The 19,768-nt window shown below is 48.0% G+C and overlaps 1 protein-coding gene across 6 annotated transcripts in view; it reads right to left on the bottom strand.

Annotated features, from left to right (window-relative positions):
* Positions 1–19,768, bottom strand: part of Cfap251 (cilia and flagella associated protein 251) — a 74,688-nt gene that overhangs the window by 15,069 nt on the left and 39,851 nt on the right. For 3 of the 6 annotated variants that reach the window (XR_005870929.1, XM_040731122.1, XM_040731121.1), the window contains exons 16-19: positions 14,243–14,357; positions 13,250–13,413; positions 8,575–8,665; positions 8,258–8,401 (exon numbers count right to left, since the gene is read on the bottom strand). Coding sequence is in view for 5 of the 6 variants with exons in the window: in XM_040731122.1 (XP_040587056.1) it covers positions 8,258–8,401; positions 8,575–8,665; positions 13,250–13,413; positions 14,243–14,357 (514 nt within the window). In the remaining variant the exon portion in view is untranslated. Of the gene's footprint in view, positions 1–7,734; positions 8,149–8,257; positions 8,402–8,574; positions 8,773–13,249; positions 13,414–14,242; positions 14,358–19,768 lie in introns of those variants that run through there. The other 3 variants (XM_040731123.1, XM_040731125.1, XM_040731124.1) reach the window with 3 other exon arrangements.

Raw genomic sequence — 19,768 nt, 5'->3', positions numbered from 1 at the left:
GCAGCTCCTTTCTGCAGTCCTCTTACCCAGCCTCCTCCCAGTACGGCAGCCCCACCTATACTTCCTGCCTGGCTACATCCTGCCTGTACATTGGCCAAAACAGCTTTATTCATCGACCAATAAGATAATCATATATTCACAGCATACAAAAGGACAACCCCCATCACTCTCCCTCAAGACAGAGTTTCAAGGTATGTCCCAGACTGCCCTCAGTCTATACAGTTGAGGTCAACACCAAATTCCTTTCTTATCTTCCTGCCTCTGCCTCCTAAGTGCTGGGATTATAGAAATGCACCTGATTTTATGTAGTGCTGGGTGTTGAGAACCCAGAGTTTTGTGCATGCCACGCAAGCACTTCACTGAGCCAAGCCCATTAATTTCACTTTTCTTTTTTCTTTTCTTTTTGTTTTTGTTTTTGTTTTTTGAGACAGGGTTTCTCTGTATTGTCTTGGAGGCTGTCCTGGAGCTCGCTCTGTAGACCAGGCTGATCTTGAACTCACAGAGATCCGCCTGCCTCTGCCTCCCAAGTGCTGGGATTAAGGGCATGAGCCACCAACGCCCGGCTAATTTCACTTTTCAATGGCTCCTGAGTATAGGCCTGCCTTATTTTACTGATCATATCTTCCATCATTAAGCATTATTACTCCAGTTTTTTAAAAATGATTTTGAGACAGGGTTTCTCTGGACTTACTCTGTAGACCAGGCTGGGCTCAAACTCACAGAGATCTGCCTGCCTCTGCCTCCCCAGTGCGTCATTACCACCCGACAGAATATATTTATTTTATGTGGTGTTTTACATGCAGTAGTATCTGTGCACCACATGTGTGGCTAGTGTCCTCAGAGGCTGGAAGAGGGCATTGGATCCCCTGGGACTGGAGTTACAGACAGTTGTGAGTTGTCATGTGGGTGCTGGGAATTGAACCTGGGTCCTCTGGAAAAGCAGCCAGTGCTTTTAACTCCTGAGCCATCTCTCTACCCTCAATTATTTTTTCAGTTTTTGCTGAAATAACTCTCCCTTCCCTGTGTAATCATCTTATATGTGTGAAACTTTATCTGAAGGATACACCCTTTTTTAATTAAAAAAATTATTATTGTTTATGTATATGGGTATTTGGCCAGCATTTATGTCTATGCACCTCATGTATGCCTGATACCCATAGAGGCCAGAAGAGGGTAACAAATCTCCTGGAACTAGAGTTAACAGATGGTCGTGAGTTACCATATGGGTGCCAGGAATTGAACTTGGGTATTCTGGAAGTGAAGTCAGTGATTTTAACTTCTGAGCCATTTTTCCAGGCTCTAGGATACTATCTACTTACTTATTTGGTGTTTTTGAGATGGGGTTTCTCTCTATAACAGAGTCCTGGCTGTCTTAGAACTCACAAACAAGGCTGGCCCTGAATTCACAGAGATCCACCTGCCTCTGTCTCCCACTGCTGGGATTAAGATGTGTGCCACCATGCCCATCCAGGGCACATTCTTAAAACAAAATTGTTGGGACTGATGAGGTGCTCGCCACCAAGACTGACAACGTGGGTTCAATTCCTGGGACCCACAATGTAGAAGGAGAGAACTCCAGCAAGTTGTCCTTTGATCTCCACATACACACTAGGGCACACACACACACACACACACACACACACACACACACACCACAAAATTGAGAAGTCTGGCAATCACTTATTTCCTCTCTAAACACTCTTGTACAATGCTACAGCTCCTGACTCTTCCCAGCACGTTAGGGAACTTGATAATTATTCTGAGACCAAACAGTAATGTCAGGGATTCTACTTTTTTCTCCGTCCTTGCAGCTGAATGAGGCCACTGGGCGCCATTTGCTCATTTACTCATTCATTCAATTAACATTTGCTGAGTGCCTGCTATTGGGGCGCTTGCTGGGGGCACATATGTTTCTACCAGGATTAGCCTTAAATTTATGGAACAAAGAGGTTGCACTGATGTTAATTCGCTACAAAACCCAGCCCCGATTAAACCGTGCTGTGTAAGCAAAACGGAAAGAGGGCCGCCAGAGAGTGGGAGCCCGCACCGTGCACAGGCTGCCCCCAGTCAGACGGACATCAGAGGCGATTTTCTTGACACCAGCCATAGGAACTGGACACTTAGTTCTGGCTCCTTCAATACCGCTGGATGCTTTGCTCACTGTTCATTTAAAATAGGGTGTGGCACACACCCTATCATTTCTATCGCTCCAGAGACTGGGGCTGGGGGATTGAGATTCAAAACAAACAAAATGGAGGGTTAGATCCCTGCTTATCCAGTCACTCTGTGCACATGAGCCTTTCTGGAGAAGAAAGGGGGCTGGAAACTCTGGGGAAAGACTGTCTTCTTGTGAAATTTGACTTCAGCTACTGCATTGGCTTTAAATCCAGAGGTGGCTATAATGACGTAGGACAATTATAACTGTTAAATAGTCTTGGGGGCTGGTTTGGCTCTGCACCTGAGTCTTGTGTGTGTTCAAGCTGGCTAGGCCAACTTTTCCATACAACTTCTTAGGAGAGCGGGGTGGGGGTTACGTCTCACAGGAAGTGTTCTGTGGACTTCAGCAGAGCCAGGGTTAGAAATTTAAAAGCCATGAAAAGATTTTTTAAAAATCTTTAAAATCACTATAAATCCGACATGAGAACAACGGGATCAGAAATGTTTTGTGCATCAGCTAACGAAGTCTGCATGCTGGTGTGGGGCACATCTGGTCACAGGAACTTCAGACAATGTCTCCAAAGAGTAAAAGTGTTTGTGTGCACAGTGGGGTGGAGTTTTGGGGGAATCTGAGCCTCAACCAGGCAACACCCATATCACTGAGCTAGGCCTCCAGCCCAAGTAGATGTTTTTTTGTTATTTGGGGTTTTTTGAGGCAGTCTTATGTAGCCCAGGATAGCCTAGAACTAGTTACATAGCTGAGGATAACCTTGAACTTATTGTTGTTGTTGTTATTTGAGACAGGGTTTCTCTGTAGCTTTGGAGCCTGTCCTGGAGCTCCTTCTGTAGACCAGGCTGGCCTCGAACTCACAGAGTCCCACCTGCCTGCCTCTGCCTCTGCCTCCTGAGTGCTGGGATTAAAATTGTGCACTACCACTTCCTGGACAGTGATGAGGTCGGGCCCAGTGTTACCAGGTGGTGACTAGGGCTCTGGAAAGGAGGCTCTTTCCTGTTTGTGACCTCCTAGGCACAGGCAGGGGTGAGGACAGCCGCTGTCCAAGGCATAGACACAGGCAGGGGTGAGGACAGGCCGCTGTCCAAGGCATAGACACAGGCAGGGGTGAGGACAGGCCACAGTCCAAGGCATAGACACAGGCAGGGGTGAGGACAGGCCACAGTCCAAGGCATAGACACAGGCAGGGGTGAGGACAGGGCACAGTCCAAGGCATAGACACAGGCAGGGGTGAGGACAGGCCGCTGCCCAAGGCATAGACACAGGCAGGGGTGAGGACAGGCCGCTGTCCAAGGCATAGACACAGGCAGGGGTGAGGACAGGCCACAGTCCAAGGCATAGACACAGGCAGGGGTGAGGACAGGCCACAGTCCAAGGCATAGACACAGGCAGGGGTGAGGACAGGCCACAGTCCAAGGCATAGACACAGGCAGGGGTGAGGACAGGCCACAGTCCAAGGCATAGACACAGGCAGGGGTGAGGACAGGCCGCTGCCCAAGGCATAGACACAGGCAGGGGTGAGGACAGGCCGCTGTCCAAGGCATAGACACAGGCAGGGGTGAGGACAGGCCGCTGCCCAAGGCAACACAAAGGCAAGGGAGCCCCGGAGAGAAGGGTGCTTCCTGGCGCCGCATTTGAGGCTCTGGGTTTGGTTAAGCTGCACGCTGTCTCTACTTCACAGTTGGATTCTTAGAATCAAAGCCCGGCATGACTTAGGTACCTGTGACTTACAGCCAAAGAGGATTCCTGACCAATAATCCTGCAGTGTGTGTTGAGCCCCTATCCTTGATGGTGGGTAGCCCTGGAAAATGCCACTTAGAGCCAGTGTCTGAGGCAAGGGTTTTCCACGAGGCTGCATATCTGAAAGACCCCGGACAGATGAGACCCTACTTTGCCTGCCCCTGTCCTAGCTGGCTATGGTACTCAGCCTGTGGTGAGGCCTAGGAATCCCATCTCACTTACTTGACAAATGTTCAAAGTAATTCTAATACGAAGGCCAGTTTGGGTAACCAATGTCTAAGAATATCGTTTTGTAAAATACAGCCATAAGGGCGGGAAATGTGTCATTAACACCTTTGATCCCAGCACTCTGGATGCAGAGACAGGTGGATCTCTGAATTTCAAGCCAACCTGGACTACATAACAAGTTTCAGGCCAGAGGTACATGGGAAGACCCTGTATCAAAAAACCAAAGCCCAACAAAAAATTCAGCTCTAAAGAAGAATTTAAAAAGGTACCTATTATAGGGTTTCAGAAAACCGTCAAGCCTGAATCCCTGGGCTTGGCTTCCAGAACAGCAGGGCAACATACTACTTTTATGTGGGCTACACAGGCTTTTCTGACGTCACAGGTGAGTGCCGCCATACCCGGCTGGCAACAGGGCCTGAAAGCTCACGGGCTCAGCCGCAGTCATTCTACCTGGACTCTGAACCATGGAAATGAAAAGAACACAAGACACACACACACAGAGATGCTCAGGGCAGCTGGGTCTCTAAAGCCAAATGCTTCAGATAGCACCAGCTGAGGGATGCTGAGGGAGGAGCCAGTTGGGCCCGCCTCTTACAGGCACATTACTGAAATTTTTGCCACCAAACTCACATAAGAGTGGAAACTTAGAATACTGATGCTATATAAGTAAACATGACCTCACTAAGCTACATACATATATGTGCAGTTTAACACTGGCATACATATCGGTACATATTTATACCACAGAATGTCAATTCTTTGTTTAAAAATAAACAATAGAATTCACCAAAATATTAAGTGATTGTCTTTAATAACTTAGATTTTCTTTTGTTTTGGTGTTTGAAGCAGGCTAGCCTCAAATTTGCTATGTAGCTGAGGATAACCCTGAACTTCTGAAGCTCCTGCCTCCACATCCCAAGGGCTGGGATTACAGGTACAAACCTGCACAGCCAGGTTACATGGCGCTGGGGATTCAAGCCAGGGATTGGTGCATGGCAGGCAAAGATTCGACCATACAATAACATTCTCAGCCTACAGTCCTATTTTCTATATTTACAAAAAGTTGTACAAATATTTATTTTTTTACATTTTTATGATTTTACTTATTTTTAGGTATATAAGGCTTGCCTGAACATATGTCTATGCACCAGATGTGTGCAGTGTCCACAGGGGCCAGAAGAGGGTGACAGATCCCTTGCAACTGGCATTATAGACGGCTCTAAGCTACCACGTGGGTGCTGGGAATTGGTCCTGGGTCCTTTGGAAAAGCAATTGGTGTTCTTAACCATGAACCATCTCTCCAGCCCTGAAATTCATTTTTTTTATGTGTGTGTTGTATTAGTGACTGAGCCCAAGGCCTCACATGCACTAGGTAAATGGGCTACCGTTGATCTATACCCTAGCAACAAAATGTATCCCGTATCGAGATGACTCAGTGGGTAAAGAGCTTTCTGGATAAACCAGCATAAGGACCCATGTAAAGAGCTAAGGGCAGCTGAGACTCCCGTGCTGGGCGAGCGCAGAGACAGGCACATGCTGTGAGCCCACTGGCCACAGAAGCTAGCCAGAAGTGTGAGTCCAGCCCCAGTGAGAGGCCCGTTCCCAAAATAATTAAATTTTAAAAGGTGAATAGATAAATAAGGCTGGGATCTGAAAGATGGGCTCGAGGGTAAAAGTAGTTGCCACTCAGCAAAAGAAGCCTGGCAGCTTGAGTTCAGTCCCCAGAGCACCGGAGAGAACCGGCTCCACATAGTTGTCCTCCGGCGTATCACGGCATGCACACACCTCCAGTAGAATCAAAATTTAAGCCACACACTAATCCCAGCACTGGGGACGCAGAGACGGGTGGATCTCTGTGTTTGAGGCTAGCCTGATCTACAGAGTGAGCTCCAGGACAGCCAGAACTGCTACACAGAGAACCCCATCTCAAAAATAAATAAATAAATATTTTTAAAATGGCAAGTGATAGGCAAGGTAGTAACACCCCACATGCATACACCACATACAAACACAAAATAAGTATCTGAAGAACATTTTTTTCTAGAGAATTTCTAACCAAATGGAAAGTGCTTATGACATATCATGCAATGTAAGGAGACAAGACAGTCATATGTATTCAGTGTGGTGACCATTCACTGTATAAATGCATAAACACTAGCAAAACAGTAGTAACTGTCAAGGCTGGGTGGTGGGATTATAAGTAGCTCTTTCTTCACTTTACCTGCATCTTTCCCAGATGTTCCTGCAATGAGAATGTAACCCTGTAAGTTATATTTAGAGCAGACTGTTAGTGTTTGGGGATTCCTGCCATGTGGTCAGCCTGATGTTTGAGCTACAGAGTCAGGACCAGCATCCACCCAGCTCCCAGAGCTGCCCCAAGAACACACTCTAGGTTAACGGCAACTCTACAGAAGGACAACACGACCCCTGAGCTCTCTCGCCCGGTGATGTGCTCCCTGCCTCGAACACATCATCCCCCGTTCTAGTCCTTGCCTGATCACATGCCCAGTTCTGCTCATCAGGTCATCCCCTGACTCTCTGCTTCTTAAATTGCAAGTTTAGGGCTGGAAAGGCTTCTCAGTGGTTAGAGCACTGGCTGCCTTTCCATAGGCTCAGTTCTCAGTACCCACATGGTGACTCAGCTGTCTTTAACTCCAGTTCCTGGGGACCCAGCACCCTCTTTGGCCTCCATGGGCACCAGGTACACACAAACATTAAGGGAGGCAAAACATCCATACATATTAAATAAAAATAAATATTTTTAAAGATATGGGTTGCTGTCCCCAAAATGGGGTCATGAAATGACTGCAGCAAGCTTGGCAACAGTAAATGGTTTCTCTGAAGACACAACAACTGAAAATATGTTTAAAGTCAACTTGCAATCAATCCAAGGGTCGCGTGGCAGCACTCATCACTCCATCCTGCATCAAGCAACCTCGCTATAGCCTTGGTTCTGAACATACCAGGATGCTGCCATACCACAAGACACCACTGAGTGCCCATGGAAACCTCGGCAGGGATCCAAGGCTACCCACTGCAGACTGCAGTGTCTTTACTGCAGAGGTGTGGTCGTGTGACTATGGAAAACAAAGATTTTCCCTACCATCGCTACTCGGCATGTGAGTATTAGAATATATTCAGAATGTACTCTGAGAGAAGTTTCATTGTTTTGTCCCTGGTCCTGGGGATTGAACCTGGGGCCTCAGGCATGCTAGGCATGAGTTCTGTGGTTGAGCTAGATCCTCAGTCAAAAATGTTTGATTAAAGAATTGCTGTTTGAGTTGCTGACTCAAGTTTCATTTTTTAAAAATCATTGAATGAATCTTGACTCATGATTAGATAGAATTTCTGAAATGGCCCTAACTACACCCTGACTATTTTGGCATCACACATTTATGGGAAACAGTATGTTTAGTATTAACAGTTACAAAATCAAATCTCAGGCACCTCTGAAAAGCGCTGAAGCATGGACACTCAGCTGAGGTTCAATTCTTTATGGAAGAAGAAATGAGCACAGTGTCTCACTAATATACAAATTTGTTTTTTATCTTCAGCAAATGGTAAAACTGTATGGAAACCACAAAATTCCTTTGAAATAGGTTTCTTCCTCGTTTATTATCAGCAAATGTTTGATTTATGTACCTATTTTATACACAAATACACCCAGGGTTGTGTAAAAAAAATGCTTGGGCAAAAAAGGGTTTGCAGGCTGGGCATGCACACGCCTTTAATGCCAGCACTTGGGAGGCAGAGGTAGGGATCTCTGAGTTTGAGGCCAGCCTGGTCTACAGAGCGAGTTCCAGGATAGCCAGGGGTACATAGAAATCCTGTCTCAAAGAAAAAAAATAGAGGGGGTAGGAGGGGTACAGCAGCAAAGGTTAAAGAGGCCCCCACTACGTGTAACACCACATATCCACGAGGAATCTTTCTTGGGGAACGGACACATCTTTACCTCCAGTTAGTTACTCAGTTCATCTGAAGTCCTCAGAATCTTCCTGCTGATCTGTTTACTTCAGAAGAAAAACGGCATGTTTCCAGGCTGGCCTGCAGTGACTGTTCCCGGAGACTCTTGATATAAATAGCCCACCCCAGTGCTGATCTTGTGTGTGTTCTACCTACCATCTCCTCTGATGGGTAGAAGCCAATCGCTCTCATGACGAAAGGGAGCTCCGACAGGCAGATGTGCTCCGACACCTGCCTGGTCTCCATCGTGTCAATGCCTTGACTGCGGATCTGAGAATAGTAGAAATAGTCCTCCAGCTCCTGTGTGGAACCAGGCAGAAGCAGCGCTCGGAAGTCAGATACATCCACGGAGGGGACATTTTCCAGAAAATGTATTCTAAGCTCAGTGGGGGGAGGGAGCCTTATGGAAAGTGGGTTAGTCTCTAATGTTTGCCTTGACTAGATGTCCCCAGGAAATGTTTGACGACAATTACCCTATAGAATTTTCCTTCTCTGCCACCAGACACCAGACCGTAGAAAGGGGTCAAGTCTTCACCCCCAAGAGAAACGGCTGCATCCAGGGCACTGGAACAATGAGAAACATCACCATTAGGAAGCACTCATGCATGAAGTCATGGAGTTGTCACACAGATGGTGGCCTCTGCAGAGTCTCTGTCCCTCAGTGATGAAGCCTGTGACAGAAAATTCAGTTTTGGGTGTGGAACACAGCCGTACAGGGCACCCACTTTAATTACTGTGATAGGCTCATTCTGATGATGGGGGGGTGACTGGCAATTTGTCTGCAATCTTTGGGGACCACATCTCTCCCGGGGGTGAGGGGAGGCTCTAGTTTGAGACCTCACCCCTCTTGAGCTGAGAACAGCCAACCAACGCCAAAGGACCGACGCCGTGCAGGTGCAGCGCCAGCGCTAATTGCTTCCAGAAAAGCCCGAGAGATTGCAGGGACCCATGCCAAGTGGATAAAAATACCCCTCTGCTCTCCAGCACAGGGTCAGTCTCCAAAAATAGTCCCTTTGAATGGGAAGAAAACCTACTTTTGCATGAGATCAACTGACTTTTCCTCACACAAAAGGCAAACAATCTAAAAGTTACTGTAAAAAAAAAAAAAGCCACTCACTGGGTTTCTGCTAGTTCAGAGAATTAGAACCCACTTCAGTGGGGACCTTCGATGGAGAGCTGAAGGATCGGGAACTGAAATCACAGGGACACACATGTGAGCCCCGACTATGCCACTTGCGAGCTGTGTGACCACGAGCAATACCCGCCTCTGCTCAGTTTACTCATCTGCAAGATGGGTAGGATCACATAGGGCTGCCATAAGAAATAAATAAGGAAACGCACATGAAGGATTTGCTGCAGGCCCTTTATTTTTCCCTGGTACCATTCCATCACTTTAGCTATCAGTAGACCCTTTGGAATTTAGTGACCTGTATTTTGAAGAAGAGCACTTTTCTCTCAGGATGGCTGTGAGGATGAAGTCAAGATGACTGTGTAAAATGCCCAGGAAGGGGCCAAGCCCAGAAGCGCAGCTCTGTCTGTACCAAGGGCTGACGAGCACTGACATGTCTTTACCCTTCCCATTATGTCCTCTGCCCTGTTGTGGAGTCCAGTGGAGGGCCTGATGCGTTTCTTCTCCACGTGAGCCTGAGGTCCTGGCTTACAGTGCCCTGCTCTGACAGGAAGCTACGAAGGCAGGAGATCATCCAGGCCGTTCCTTCTCTGTGGCCAAACTTGGCCTGCTCCTGACCAAAGGGTGACAAAGCCTGGGCATGCTGCCTAGAGCAAGGGTATCAGGACCAGAAGTGACATGGGAGCCGGTCACCACCAGGAACCCCTCAGGGTAGGGCTGCAAATGCACGTGGCTTTCGGCGTTCTCGGCTCTGCTGTCAGCATCGTGCCCCGCTCCCACCACTGTCTGCTGACCCTAGAGGGACCAAACTTCTCTAACCAGAGAGAAGAGAGAGGTTCATTGTCTGTGCCAGAGGAGGACACTGAGGGCAGAGCTAGGCAGAAAGAAGGCTGAGGGCCACGAGCTATGCTGTAGGTCCTGCACGTCAAACAGCCACAGGGCATTCCAGCCACCTTCCCAAAAGCCTACTTGTACCTAAATTGGGGTCTCAATACTCACACACACACACACACACACACACACACACACACACACACACACACACAAAGAGAGAGAGAGAGAGGGGGAGGGAGATCATCCATCACTGGGGCACAGAAGGAAAGTGGCATTTATGTTTTTAGGTTTACTTTATTTTGTGTGGACAGGTGCTTGCCTGCCTGCGTGTGCGTGCGTGCGTGCGTGCGTGCGTGCGTGCATGTGTGTGTGTGTGTGTGTGTGTGTGTGTGCACCACATGCATGCCTGGTGCCTAAGGAAGTGGTGAGCATCTATGTGGGTGCTGAGAATAAAACCCGGTTCTTTGCAAAAACAACAAGTGCTCTTAACTGCTAAGTCGGCTCTCCAGCCCTGGAAAGCGGCATGTATTGAACATATGTGTGCTCAGGAATAGTGTGGTGCTTCTAGGCAAGGGGCAGAAGCTAGAGACACCAGGTACATCACGAGCAGCATCAGGCAAGTGCCTGGGAAATGGTCCCCAAAGGAGGCATGGAAAAGCTGGGGCTCAGGGCAGCTATAGCCCAGGGTTATCTTTGTTGTTGTCGTTTATGTTTCATGTATCCAAGGTCAGCCTTGACCTCACTATGTTGCCGAGGGTGACCCTGAACTGCCGATCTCCTGCAGCTACTTCCCGAGGACTAGGATTACTGTCATGTGCTACCATGTCTGATCAAGCTGGGACTTGAATCCGGTGGAGGTGGGAGGTTTCTCAACCTCACTTCACTTTATAGTTCTGTCACCAGTAAATTTAGTACAAAACTTTTTCTTTAGAGAAGGTCTTATGTAACCCAGGCCAACCTTCAACTCAATATAAAGTCAAATCCTTCTGCCTCCACCTCCCAAGTTCTGGGGCTGTTGGCGTGTGCCACTGGGTTGTCTTAGGGTTGCTATTGCTGTGATGAAACCCAGTGACCAAAGCTACTTGTGGCTTAACACTTCTGTTCATCATCAAAGGAAATTAGGACAGGAACTCAAACAGGACAGGTCCCTGGAGGCAGGAGCTAATACAGAGGCCATGGATGCTTAATGGCTTGCTCACCATGGCTTGCTCAGTCTGCTTTCTTATAGAACCCAGGACAGCTGGGCAGTGGTAGCACACGCCTTTAGTCCCAGCATTTGAGAGGCAGAGGCAGGTGGATCCCTGTGAGTTTGAGTTTGAGGCCAGCCTGGTCTACAGAGTGAGTCTAGGGGCAGCCAGGACTACACAGAGAAACTTTGTCTTTAAAACAAGGAAGAGGAGGGGGAGGGGAAGAGGAGGAGGAAGAGGAGGAGGAGAAGGAGGAGAAGGAGAAGAAGAAGAAGAAGAAGAAGAAGAAGAAGAAGAAGAAGAAGAAGAAGAAGAAGAAGAAGAAGAAGAAGAAGAAGAAGAAGAAGAAGAAGAAGAAGAAGAATTATCCAGCCTAGGTGGCCCCACCCACAGTGGGCTAGACCCTCCCACATCAAACACTAGTTAAGACAATGCTCTACAGGCTTGTGAACAGCCCGATCTTATGGAGGCATTTTCTCAGTTGAGGTTTCCTCCTCTCAGATGACTGTAGCCTTTGTCAAGTTGACACAAAACTAGCCAGCACATACATCTATGTGGTATTCGGAATGGAACCCAAAGGTTGTTGCATGGTAGGCAAACACTCTACCAATTAAGCTTCAGCCTGGGCCCTGGGAGAGAATTGCATTGTTTACTTGTTTGGGGTTTTTACACTTCTTTCCATTAGTGAAATGCTGAACATATTAAGTCACCAGAAGCAGCAATAAAGTGCTAATTAGTTTATAATGATCCTTTGTCCCCACAACAGATTAAATTGAAATTCTCAGAAGCCTGGATTCTGGCCAAGCATAGGGAAGCTACTGGAAATCCCTACTGGATTCCACAATGACTGAGGACAAAAAAAATCAAAAGGGGGAGATTCCACCCCCCCTCCAGCGGGCCACTGGTCCCAAGGACTGTGGGTGGCAAGTGGGTGACACATTGAGCCTATTGGAGAAGTGCTTCTGGATGGAGAGCTAGCTCACCTCCAGTTGCCAAGTCCCCGAGTTCTCTGGATCAGCTCACTCGGGAGGGCAGAGGCAAAAGGCAGAGATGCACCTGCAATTTGAAGCCATCACAGCACCAAAACAGATTTCGCCAGCTATTTCACTCGAGTTTGGGGTAAGAAGGAAAGCACTAGCATCTGCCATAGGGAGGAAGGTGTGCAGACGGCAGGGGCAGACGTGGCGGGGAGTCACGCATCAGGCTGCTCTTTGAGGGAGGAAGCTTGCAGGAGCAGGGGTGGGGTCATGGACACGTGGTCCTGCTGCCCACTTCTCGGCTCTGCCCTTGTTCAGATTGCTGCGTTTATGTGGATGAGAGGGTCACCTTAACCACCTGTCCCATCTCATACGCAAATGCCCTATAGTCTCACTCTGATGTACAAGCCCAGCATTTTCCAGCCTCACTATAGGCAGAGCAGGTCACCTCTCAGGGAAGAGAGGGGCAGAGGAGCCGACTGACAACAGATTCTTAATTTACCCTTACTGTTTCTGTAATGCCTACTTTGGAGGCTTGGCCTTGGCCTCTGGCCAGCAAGAGTTTGTACAGCTACCGAGAAATACTTCAGGGAGCCAGGCGGACCCAGGGGCACTCTCACCATCCAAGCTGGCAATGTAATGCATGGTCCATGAGACTGCACAGCAGCCTTTGAGCTACACATAATGTCACCAGGAAGCATCCTGAGAGCCAGGTATGGTTTCGTCCTAGCACAGCACAGGGCATATAATTGTAACTGTCTGTTGCAACTGAACGAAAAGAAGGTGTCTACGGGCTGGAGCGATGGCTCAGTGGTTATAAGCGCTTGTACTCACGAAGGTGATTCACAACTGCATAACTCCTACTCCAGGAGATCCAGTGCCTTCCTTCTTCTGGCCTTCTGAGGCACGCACATACATGAGTGCATACTAACATGCGCACACACACACACACACACACACACATTTTTTTAAACAGATGTCTATATTTCCTTATAGAGCCAGATTATGTCCCCTCACGTACCTTAAGTTGATTTCCCACTGTAGCACTGAGCAATCTTGGCCTCCTGCTGTGAAGGCATAGCGACCATCATAGGAAAGGGCCATTCCAGCCACCCCATTCGGGTGGCAAATAATAGCACATGTTTTGTGCGGGTTGCCGTCAACAGGTAAGATCTGGAGTCCAACCTAGAGAGGCAAATGTAATTAGCTATTCAGACTCCAGTACCCGAGTCTCACGCTCAGTTGACATACCCAAGCCATGCACACATCTGGAGCCGTCTGTCAGAGTCAAGCTTAACATATGACTACGTGCAACTGATTTGTCTGTCTTCCATGTAAATTAGAATTTTCCAGGCCAATAAAAAGAAAGAAAATCGTCATTTGGAAGGCTATGAGTTTTCACTGGGAAACTCTGAGAACTCCATTAAAAAAATGTCTCCTAGGTGCCTATGGGATGGCTCAGTGGGTAAAAGCACTTGTTGCCAGGCCTGCCTGGGTTCTACCCCAGGGCCCACATGGTAGAAGGAGAGAGCTGATTCCTGAAAGTTGTCCTTTGACCTCCATATGCACACTTTGGCACATATTTGCAAGGGCATTCACGGACGTGTGTGCACAGGCGCGCGCACACACACACACACACACACACACACACACACACACACACACACACACACACAGACAAAAATTAAAACAAAAAGAAATGCTTCCCAGAAGTCACTCTCACTAATGTGTGGCAATTTTCAGTTTGGCCAACGACCATGTGGATGTAATTCTGTGCGGCAGAACTAAGGACCCACGAGTCTTATCATCTCTTTTATTATTAAGTGTATTTATTTGGGAAAGGACATTCGTGCCACAGGGCCTGTCTGGAAGTCAGAGGACAACTTTCCCAAGGCAGTCTCTCCTCTCACCAGGTTCCAGGGCTCAAACTGGGGTCATCAGATGAGGTAGCAGGCATCTTCCCTGGCCCTGGATCTCACGGTCTTTGGACTCATGGCAGAGAAGGGAAGCCTACCTTGTCTTTATTGATGAATACTAAGTAGCGCTTCTGCAGCTCTAGTGTGGATTTCACCGGGAGCACCTGTGTGTGCTCAATAGGAGACCCATAAGCTGGTCCGAGAAGTGTCTTTCTGGATAGGAGAAAAAACGTGTAAATACCATAAACTTTAAAATATGTTTTAAGACTGGAATTGGTGCTGGGAGGTGGTGACGCACTCGGGAGGCAGAGGCAGGTGGATCTCTGGGAGTTCCAGGACAGTCAGGGGTACACAAAGAAAACCTGTCTTGAAACAAACAAACAAACAAACAAACAAAAACACTGGAATCAGCACTACCATACTTGTGATGTATTATTTGGTGTTTGGGGTTTTGTTCTGGGGTTTTCATCTTGTTTTTGAGACACAGTCTTGCTATGTAGTCCAGGCTGGTCTAGAACTCACAATCCTCCTTGCCTCAGCCTCCTGGTGCTGGGATCGCAGGCGTGCACCATTAACGCTGGACTCCTTGTGTATTTATGATTCTGAATTTCCTGTCTTGTCTGACACTCAGCTAATCCCTACGTCAGAATCTGTCATTCAAGAGGTGCTAGTGTCGGCTGTAAGTGAGGGGCATCACCTCCCAACAGTAAATGCTCTAGGGAAACTTACTGAAGAGCTCTTCCAGGGGCTGTGGTGTGCCTGTCCCTCTTGACACTATGCCCTAAGAAACTATGAGAATCACAGACAAGAAAGAAGCCTGTGAGGAAACGGCATGCCTTGGCAGGATGCAAGCAAGCATCTGATTCCCAGGTCAGGCCCACAGACCGGGAGACACCACCCTCTGTCCTAGTCATCCCTAAATACAGGTCCACGAGCCGCATAGGTCGCCAAATCCACCCGTGCATCAAGTTGTAGTGACTCTGGCCAGGCCTCTTTAATTCAACTTTAAAATTTATTCCACCTTTGTGTTCGTGTGTGGTGGTGTGCACAACTCATGGGAGGTGGTCCTCCCCTTCCATCCCGGGGACTGAACTCAGGTCCTCAGGCTTGGCAGTGGCAGTATTTATCCACAGATCCATCTCACTGGCTCCACTTTTTTTTTTTTTTTAAGATCTTGGTATTTTGCTCAGGCTGGCTTCAAGAGAGCCTCCTGCCCAGCTATAACTGCAGGCACACGCCGCTGTACCCAGCTTGGATTTCTCTAACCCCAGCTGCTTCCCTGAACAGGGGCCTTCCCTAAGGTGAGGTCCCTTTGTGGGATGTCAGTGCTGGTAAGGGTCAGCTGATCCTATCACACCAGCCTCGTGAGAGTTCCTCCTCATGTCAGGCACCAGGTTCATGTCACACAGCAGAAATGTGCAGGTCTAGCCCCTGCCACCGAGGCTATGGGCTAGCAGGGACAGGAGACAGAGAGCTGTTGTGAGCTGGGAAGTGTGGAGACAGCGCTGAGTCCCAGGGTCTGGAGTGAAGCATTCCCGGAGTGGGGGGGCAGCCAGCTGTGATTAGAATGATGGCTCAGAGGCAGCGAGAACAGCTTGGGTAGCAGGAGAATGGGCATCAGGAAGAAATGGTGAAGGCAAGGGTGAATAGTGATGGGAAAATAAATGCTCTAGGAGGCAGAGCAAGGGGACAGAGCAGTGAGCTTTCTCCGTTGGGCTGTGGGAGGCTCAGCTCGCTGGAAACACTACAGCGCCCGCCAGCTAGACAGTGTATCAGCCAATGCTGGCAAGCGGACAGAGGCAGGGGACAGGGGCAAGAGCCCAGGGACAAGGTATGAAAAGACTGGGACCTTTGTCCCTGGTGGTGAGTGGGGGCTGTGGGAACTCCAATCCTAGGGCCATTCAAGAAATTATACACATGTCTGTCTACACTGAAGTGCTCACGAGGATGATAAAATAGAAACAATGCAAATGTCTATCACGGGTGGGCAGGATAGGGCCAACCCTCAGCAGAACAACAAGCACTAGTTCACATCACAAAGGGAGTGAGTAGCGAGAACACGTTAAATGAAAGAAACCAGACACAGGCCACATGCTGTGTAACTCCATCTATAGGAATATGAACTTATACTCACATGTGCAGAGTAGATGAGTTTATAAGACAGGAGCAGATCAGTGGTTTCCAGGCACACAGGGATGCAGGGCTGGGGAGGGTCCACTGATGGGAACCAGAGTTTTCATTTTTGTTTTGCTTTATTCTTTTTTTTCCTTTTTCACGTGGTCCATGCTGACCTCAGACTCACTACATAGCTAAGGATATAGCTCTGAATTTCTGGTCCTCCTGTCTTCACTCCCGAGTGCTGGCACTCCAGGCACCCATGCCTGGCTTAATAGGTACTAGGTATAGAACCCAGGATTTTGTACATGGTAGGCAAGCATTCTACAAAGAGACCAAATCGCCAGCCCAGGAACCAAGTCCCCTTTGGGTGTGACAGATGCTTCTTGAACTGCCCAACTTACTGAAGGTGCTCAGAACAGTTTCTGGAGCAGAGTACATAACCATTAGCCAGTGGCAGTCACCCTGTCTATCAATTTTACAAAATTATTATCTCTTCATTCTGATTGAAAGACAAACACATTCTACAATGCTGAATCCTGTCCCAAGAAAGGCACGGGTGATTGTTTGGCACATCGGACTCACCAAGATTACATGCACATGATTTCATAGGAAGAGAGACTATACTATCCGTGCTTATTTGGAGATTTGCTCTATCTCTTATTACATCTTGGTGACACTGCCATGTTACCGCATAGACAGCTATCTTAGTCTTTTTCCCCATTTGCTAGAAGTGTCATTGTGTTCTGGTGTACAGACATCATTTAACTAACGCCTTATTAATGGACATTTGGCCTGCTTCCATCTCAAACCGTATTTCCATACAAGAGATCCTTTTACTTATGTCTTGGCATAAGTGCACGGGCACCTCTGCAGGCTCCATTCCTAGAAGTCAGAGGGTATAAAATTTAACAGAGGATGACAAATCGCTTTCCCCAAAGGTTACACCAATTTACACTCCGACCAGTGGTTGGACAAGCAAGCCCACTTCCCCACACCCTTGCCAACGCTCAGCACCATCAATCACTTTTATCTTTACTAATCCCATTTGTAAAAAGTGATGTCTCGCTTGCATCTGCCTCATCGGGAGAGGCTGCTGAGCCCCTGCCCCTATGGCTACTGGCCTTCTTCTGTGAGCCACCTTTGTGTCCTCTCAAATGTTTTAAAATGCATTTTACAATTCTTTCTTGACTCTCCAGGAGAAGGCAATGCTTCCCCAACTGAACCGTGATTGCCAGGCTTACTATTTCTCTAACTCAAGAGACGCCTTATGCAAGGGGCTCTTATTTTAGAAGGATAGGAAAGTTCTGGAACTATGGGAGGAGGAAGCAGTTAGACAGTGCTATATATGCCCTTCATTTCTAAATGCTGTATGAATTTAACTTCCAACCTTGCTAAGTTATTTCCTATACTTGAGTTTAGCCAAGAGGCTGAGAAGTGATGGTAGTTTTTTGTTTTTAATTTCATTTTTTGTTACTGTGTGTGTGTTGATGGGCTAGGTGGTGCACACACGCCGTGTGAACAACTTCAGGGTCAGTTCTCCATGCTGGGCTTGTGTGGCAAGTACTTTTTACCCGAGGAGCCATTCCCTCCAGCCTTATACACGATTTTCTTCTTTTTCCAAGACAGGGCTTCTCTGTGGCTCTGGAGGCTGTCCTGGAACTTGCTTTGTAGACCAGGCTGGTCTCAAACTCACAGAGATGCGCCTGCCTCTGCCTCCTGAGTGCTGGGGTTAAAGGCGTTTGTCACCGCCGCCTGGCTATTTTCTTCTTCTTTTAAAAAATAGATTATCTTATTTTATTTAAATGACTTACTTATTTTTATTTATATGCATTGGTGTTTTGCCTACATGTTTGTCTGTGTCAGATTCCCTGGAATTGGAGTTACAGACAGTTGTAGGCTACCACGTGAATGCTGGGAATTGAACACAGGGTTCTTAACCACTGAGCCATCTCTCCAGTCCTTTGCACTATTTTCTTAAACGATGCTTTGAACTAACTTCAGATGGATGATCAAGGGCAAAAACATGAACACACCACACACAGACAGACAGACACACATACACCACACACACACACACCAAACACACACACCACATACACACACACCACACATATACACACACACAACATATAAACACACACTGCATACACACATACCACATACATACACACACACCACATACATACACATACACCACATATATACACACATACACACACACCACATGCATACACACACCATATATATACACACACACCACATACACACACACATACCACATACCACATATATACACACACCCCACATATAAACACACACTGCATACACACACACACCACAGTACCGCTGACTGTCTTCACTGGTGATCACCTGTTAGCAGGAGCTGTAAGCATGCTGTCTCCTACCCTGAATTCAGTTTCTAGGGATGTCCTCTGCTCAGAAGTGTGTGTCCGGTAAAGAGGGAGCATGAAGAGCACGTTGAAGCTCGTTACCCATTCTCTTGAGGATTCTAAACATCGAGACAGATTCTGTTTCCTGTCCTTCCATGTAAGGGCTCTGTCGTTTTCCTTCCTGCCTTCTGGAAAAGAACTGGTCTTGGTTTGGGGTCAGAGGGCAGGAGGAATCCCAGGATTTGAGAGGTTGAGGCAGGGGCCTTACTATAAGTTGGAAGCCAGCCTGAGACACAGAATGAGACAGCATCTCAAAAAGAAAAACAAAACAAAAACAAACCAAAGAGGAAGAGAATCTTGGTGTAGGGGTGCGTCCTGGAGCTTTGGAAATCCCATCTGAGATGTTCTTCAACGTATGAATGTGGCCAAGCATGGTGGCTCATGCCTGCAATCCCAGTATCTGGACTACACAGCAAGACCCTGTCTCAGAAATAAAACCACCAACCCATTAAAACCCTGCTCTTCCTCCAGCAGCCTGGGCACCCTGCTGCTGCTGGCTCCCCCATCAAACACTCCTTCTGCCTCCATCTTCCAGCCATAGCCACTGGCAGCCAATCCCTGGCAGAGAGGCTCGCTCCCCACAGGGTCTAACCCTCTGAGCAGTCCCTAGGAGAGGGCGGAGACACAGCAAGAGCCAAGGGTTGAGTCTTGGCCTGCCTGCCTAATGGTTGCCAGAAATTACCACGCCTCCCCAAACCTCAGAGAGACAGTACTTTATAAGGCTCTGGGAAGCTGAAGGCAGTGGCCCCGTTATAGGGACAGCACTCAAGGGCAGTATCCAAGGTGAGGGAAACCTGGGACCCACGGGTCTTACAGAACCTATGGCCACACCCAAGAGAAGGCCACCTCTGCAGGGAGGAGGATATGCCTCCCAAACGCAACTGTGGGTGCCCTGGGTGTGGTCTGCGACCTCCATCTACCTTTCCCCTTCATGGTCTCCTGCCTCACGGCTTTAATGCCCTCTGCTCTGGACTCCAGTTAGGCCTCCACCCAGAATCAAGAGTCTAAGTCGGTGATCTCATATGTGGTGACATCTCCAACTTGCCTTGTCCAAAC

The sequence above is a fragment of the Mesocricetus auratus genome, unplaced genomic scaffold (assembly GCF_017639785.1).
Source record: "Mesocricetus auratus isolate SY011 unplaced genomic scaffold, BCM_Maur_2.0 Super-Scaffold_100025, whole genome shotgun sequence".
In the NCBI taxonomy this organism is placed as follows: Eukaryota; Metazoa; Chordata; class Mammalia; order Rodentia; family Cricetidae; genus Mesocricetus; species Mesocricetus auratus.
The sequence above is the reverse complement of the archived record's forward strand: the minus strand, read 5'-3'. Positions and strand labels throughout refer to the sequence as shown.